Source organism: Carlito syrichta, unplaced genomic scaffold (assembly GCF_000164805.1).
Source record: "Carlito syrichta isolate Samal-C Ts95f unplaced genomic scaffold, Tarsius_syrichta-2.0.1 Scaffold302022, whole genome shotgun sequence".
Classification (NCBI taxonomy): Eukaryota; Metazoa; Chordata; class Mammalia; order Primates; family Tarsiidae; genus Carlito; species Carlito syrichta.
In genome coordinates, this window is record NW_007246118.1 from 364,243 (window position 1) to 370,335 (window position 6,093).

General features: G+C 39.9%; 1 protein-coding gene across 3 annotated transcripts in view; it reads left to right on the top strand.

Moving 5' to 3' along the window:
- Positions 1 to 3,550, top strand: part of BUD13 (BUD13 homolog) — a 24,142-nt gene extending 20,592 nt beyond the window's left edge. For 2 of the 3 annotated variants that reach the window (XM_008055907.2, XM_008055908.2), the window contains exon 10: positions 3,140 to 3,542. In XM_008055907.2, the coding sequence (XP_008054098.1) occupies positions 3,140 to 3,233 (94 nt within the window). In that variant the 3' untranslated portion in view covers positions 3,234 to 3,542. Of the gene's footprint in view, positions 1 to 3,139 lie in introns of all 3 variants that reach the window. The other variant, XM_021711295.1, reaches the window with a different exon arrangement.
- Positions 3,551 to 6,093: the final 2,543 nt, after the last annotated feature.

Here is a 6,093-nt window from a genome sequence, read left to right on the forward strand (position 1 = left end):
AAAAAAAAAAAAAAAAAAAAAAAAGAGAGAAACTGAGGTAGGAGCCCAGGAGTTTGAGACCAGCCTAGGCAACATAGTGGACCTCGTCTCTACAAAAAAATAAATAAACCAGGCATAGTGGTGGCACGTACCTGTAGTCCCAGCTACTCTAGAGGCTGAGGTAGAAAGATCATCTGATCCTAGGAGGTTGAGGCTGCAGTGATCCATGATCATGTCACTGCATTCCAGCCTGGATGACGGAGTGAGACCCCTAATCAAAAAAAAAAAAAAATCTAAAAGAGAAACTGAGGCCCGAGAAATAGATGGTTTGGCTAGAATCATATAACTCCTCTAATAAAGCTGAAGTTAGAACCCTGAATTCCCAATTCTCTTGTCCATGGCTCTTTCTACAGTGAATTCTCCGACAAAGAGTTTGCTTTCTGATCCTGCTTAGGATTTGATTTGTTATTCATGTGTTCTGTGTCTGCAATGTCATATTAGTGTTGATTCTCTTAAGTACTTATTTCCCAGGGCAAAAAACTGGTTTTTTGGTGCTCTGGAATACCGTCCACACTTCTAAGATTGGAGATGATGCCATTTATAATATAATAAGCTTCCCTTCTTCTGAGAGCCCTTCATTACTCACCCCACTTATTCCTTAAAGGAAAGCCTTAGCATACATGTTATAACTTTAAGCAGCTATGTACTAGGTGCCAGGGATTCCACGATTAGTGAGAGCCCAGGAGCTCACTTTCTTTCTAGAGGAGAAAACAAACACATAATTTCAGTGCTACTTGGTTAGTGTCACTGTAGAGTTTTCAAGTTGCTTGGGGAACACAAAGAAAGAGTACATTTAGCTTTAGGAGGATGTGGTCAGGAGTGCTTCCCAGAGGATGTGGTGTGGGAGCTGAGTTGTAAGGGATGTCTGTAACCAGCCAAAATAAGAAGGAAAGGAAGGATGTTAAGGGAAGAGGGTCCTATACGTGCAGAGTCATAAGGATATGAAACCCCATGGTGTTGTGGGTTGGTGGGGGCTATAGCAGTTTGCTATTGTGGGATAGCATAAAGTGTGAAACAGAGTGCATGAGATGGCCTGAAGAGGTAGGCAGGAGTGTGGAGGCCTTTCTGAGGAGCTTGGCTTTCACCCTCGAGCAAAGAGAAGCCATTGAAGGATTAAAAGCAGCTCTGCATTTTAGATAGACAAATCATTATGGCAGTAATGTGAAAGATCTGAAAGGCACTCATTTGGAAGCAGAGAGAGCATATATAAGGATGTTGCAGTAGCTCAGGCTAGAGGCAATGAAAGTCTGAACTGTGGCCTTCCGGTAGTGGTAGGAAGGATAGTAGTAAGAAGAGGAAGTGGGGAAGTAGTTACCGGATAACTGGTGAGTGCTGGGGACTGATGTGGGGAGAAGGAAGGGAGATTCACTGAGTTTGGCAACAGGGAGTATCACTGATGGCCTGAAAGAGAGCCAGCTCAATGGTGTTGTGAAAGAAAGCCAGGTGTAATGAATGTAAGGAGGGAATGAAAAGTGAGGTAACAGAGAAGGTAGTGAAGCTTTCAACAAGTTTAGATAGGAAGACAGAGAGAATGCATAGTAATTAGAAGGGATCTGAGGTCTACTCACTACCTCTTTGAAACTCACTCTTCTGTTGGCTTCCAGTATACCCTACTCCTGGTTCTTTTCTCTTATTTCTTGGCCACCTTTGTGAGCTTCTCTTTCCCCGTGTGTCTCTTAAATATTTCTCAGGGATCCAACCATAGCCCTGGGTTGTTCTCTCTGACTGCATCTTGCCTAGTCATATTTTCAACCACCACCTATGTGTACTTGATTTCCAAATCTGTATTCCCAGCTCTGTCTGGTGTGTTTAGCTATGTGTTGGATTTCTCTATTCATATAGACTTGAGGTATTTCAAATGCAGTGTATTCAAAACTGAACTCCTCAGCTTTCCCTGCTCCAAGCCTGCTCCTGCTCTTGTGCTCTCTATCCTGATTAGTGGCAGCCTCATTCCTCTAGTCACTCAAATTACTGACCTGTGAGGGAAGCATAGCTCTTCCTTCCTTGTCCTAATGTACCTCGTCAATCGCTGAATCCTACTGTTTTGCCTCCTGTGTCTTTTCTTCCTTCTCCGTTTCTCATTGCCGTCATCATCTGTTGCCTGGACCATTGCAGTGGTTTTCCTGCCTCAGATCTCCTCCAAGTGCCCTCTTTGAAATACAGTTTATGTTCCTGCTTTAAACCCATCCTTTCCAGATGAAATCTTAGTAGTTGTTTTTTTTTTTTTTTTACTATATCCCATGAAACTCATTATGAATTGGCCTCTTCCTACCTTTCCAACTTTGACTTGCAGCTGCTCCCTTTGTCATGCTTCAGGCTCTGGCCGTACCAACTTGCCTTTAGATCCCTGCACATACTTATTTCTGTGCCTTTACTCTGATGTAAAGGCACATGCTGTACTCTGTGCTGAAATTGCCTCCAGACCCTTCTGGCCCTTCCCAACTCCAGCCCTCTGGTTAACACAAAGCCTTTCCTGACCGTTCTTCTCTATCCGTCATATTACCTTTGTACCATAACTCCCCCAAGCTAAGATAGAAGACACTGAAGTATCTCTTCTTTGTGCTGTCTTAGATACATGTTCTGGAGGAAGCTAGCCTCCTTGTCATGAAAGTGCTCCTCCATTCTGTTTCCACGATACCCCATGCGTGTGTCTACCATAGTCTATGCTTTTATTTTAATTATTTGCTTAAATATCTATCTCTTCTAGTCTGAGTTCATCAAGACAGGTTCTATGTCATACTCATTTTCACATAGTGCTTACCTCTGTGCCTAGTATATAGTGATAATTCAATAAATGCCTGTTTGTGTAATATATGGGTAAGGTGTAAGATGTAGATATCAGCTGAGCGTGATTTGGGCTTTTAAAGAGTGGTAAAGGTTTGAAGTCGTTGTCAAAGAGTGTGAGAAGGATCTGAACAAGGACTAAGAGAAGAATGAATTCTGTATTTGTCCCTTTGATTCTTTTGCATGTGCCATAAATATTTTCACATAAGTGCCTTACTTTCTTCCCTACTCATTATGTTGTGAACTGTTCTCTTCCTTTTAACATGAATATCCACCTCGGCTTCCTAGCTGAATAGTCTGTCTCTTTTGATTACAGATCCAATGGATTTGAACAGAAGCGCTTTGCCAGACTTGCCAGCAAGAAGGCAGTGGAGGAACTTGCCTACAAATGGAGTGTTGAGGATATGTAACTTTCCTGAGGCTGTGGGAGTTGCTGTAGGCCTTGGTAGTAGACACAGGGCAGGGGGACATCCAGCTATAACAGTTGTCTATGCTAATATCCAGGGCCCACAAAGACTAGGAACTGTTGGATGCCAGTTTTGACCACAGAAGAATATGTGAGACCTGATCTCTGGACTGAGGTACCTGTACTGCTCAGGTGTGGCAACACTGGCTATTGCTGGCTTTCAAAGGAAGCATTGATTTCTCAGTGTACCAGGATTTGTTCTTGGTTAGGATTTTTCTTTTTCTGTTTTTTAATAAACATACATTTATTTTTTAAAAATTATTTTCTTAACTGAGTATTCTGTTTTGGGGGAAAATATAGGCTAATATTGAACCCCTGGGGATATTGGAGATGATGATTGGATTTTTCATTAATCTAGAAAGCAATGTAAGTAAAAACTTCCTTGTGATAGATTCTTCCTTTGAAAACACAAGATTTAGTATTAAACTGATTTGAATAAACATGCAGATATTTGGAAACATGGTGTATGATAAAGGTAGCTTCACAAATTAGTGGGGAAGAGATGGATAACGAGGCTCAGAAAATTGGCTTATATGGACAAATATAAAGTTGGATCCTCATACCATATAAAACAAAAACAAACCCCAAGGCAATTAAAGACCTAAATGGAAAGTGACACAATAAAACGAATAGGAACGAAAGGTGAATATATTTGTGACCTTGGGGTAAAGGTAAATTTTTAAAATAAGATCCCAAAGCACAATCCATAAGATTTGATAGCTTTGGTTATGTCATAATTAAAGATTTCTCTTCAGCAGAGCATCCCATGGAGCTAAAGATGAGTATGGGTTAGGAGAAAATATTTGCAATGTCTATAACTGACAAGGAATTGCATATATAAGGGATTGAATAAAGAAAGAACTGAAAAACAGGAAGAAAATGACAACACAAAGTAAGACTATGTGAAAATATGAATAGATAAAATCCAAAGAGAAAACCAGAATGACTAGTAAGTATATTACCTTACTAAGTAATTAGAGAAAAGCAAATAAAAACATCGAGTTTCTACTTTATTATCTATTAGTTTGGCAAAAATAGGCAAGAGACTGAACTCTCATGGTGAATCAAAACTCATGGAAAATCTCAACTGGTGCATCCATTCTGGAGAACAAATGGGTGAAACTTTTCGAAACTATTTGGGATGCAGTCTGGGTTTTAATATCTGGGTTTTACTCTGGAGCTATATTGCCTGTATTTGAATCCCAGCTGTGTCATTTGTTACCTGTGTAACCTTTGGTAAACTGCTTAACTTCTCTGTGCCTTAGTTTTTTCATCTATGAAATAGAGGAAATAGTACTTACCTCATATGTTTATTGTAATCTTAGAACACTGCCTGGCACACATTAAGTGCTACAAAATTATTATTATTACCATTGTCATCATTATCATCATCAAGATGTCTGCCAGTGATCCCTGCCCTCTGGTATATAAGCCTTTGTGTAGTCCCCTTCCTCAGTAAATAGTATTGACCTGCATAACCAATGGGATGTGCTAGAAATATATGACTTTTGAAGCAAGGTCATAGAAGAACTTTGAAGCATCTCTTCTTTGTACTTTCTTGGATCCATGCTCTGGAGGAAGCCAGCCTCGATGTCACAAGGACACTCAAGTAGTCCTCTGGAGAGGCCCATGTGGAGAGGTACTGAGGCCTCTCACCCACAGCCAGCAACAAGTTGCCAACTATTTGGGTGAGTTGCCTTGAAGGTGGGTCTCCCAGCTCTATTCAAGTTTTCAGGTCCTTGCAGCCCTGTTCGACAACCTCATGGGGGTCCTGAGTCATAACGCCCAACTCCAAATTCTTCACCCAAGGAATCTGTGAGATAATAGGTATTTAGTACTTTTTAAAAAGCAGCTTTATTGAGATGTAATTTACATACTATACAACTCACCCACTTAAAGTGTATTATTCAGTGGTTTTTAGTATATCCCAGAGTTCTACTGCTGTCACCACAATCAATTTTGATTTTGTACTCATTAGTAATCACTCTTCACTTTTCCCCAACTTCCCCTCCCTTAGGCAACCACTAATTCCTTTCTGCCTCTATAGATTTGCCTATTCTGGACTTTCACATAGTATATGAATGGGACTATCATATAATATGTGGCCTTTTGTGTCTGGCTTTTCTCAGCATAATTTTTCAAGGTTCATCCATGTTGTAACATGTATTAACACTTCCTTCTTTTTATGGCTGAATAAATATTCCCTTGTGTGCATACACCACATGTTAGTGTCCACATTGATGTACATTTGAGTTGTTTCCACTTTTTGGCTATTACAAATAATGCTGCTATGTGCAATTCATGTATAAGTTTTTGTGTGTATGTATATTGTCATTTTTCTTGAATATATTCCTAGGAATGAAATTGCTGGGCCATGTGTAACCCCATGTTTAATTTTTTAAGGAACTGCCAAACTTCGTGCAAAGAAATGTATGAGAGTTTCGATTTCTCCACAGCCTTGCCAGGTTTGTTATTGTCTTTTTCAGACTCCTGAGGAAAGGCTGTCTACCCTCCAGCCATTTGAGCTATCCTAGTGAGTGTGAGGTGGGTGTATGTCACTATGGTTTTGATTTGCATTTTCTTAATGGCTAGTGATATCAGACTTCTTTATCTTTTGGAGACTTTTTTGTTCAAATCCTTTCCCCATTGTCATATATATATGTGTGTGTGTGTGTATACACACACACACACACACACACACACACACACATTCTTATGTAGAGTTCTTGATGTATCTTGATTATAAGTTCCTTACCAGTTATATGATTGGCAAATGTCTTCTTTTTTTTTTTTTTTTTTTTTGG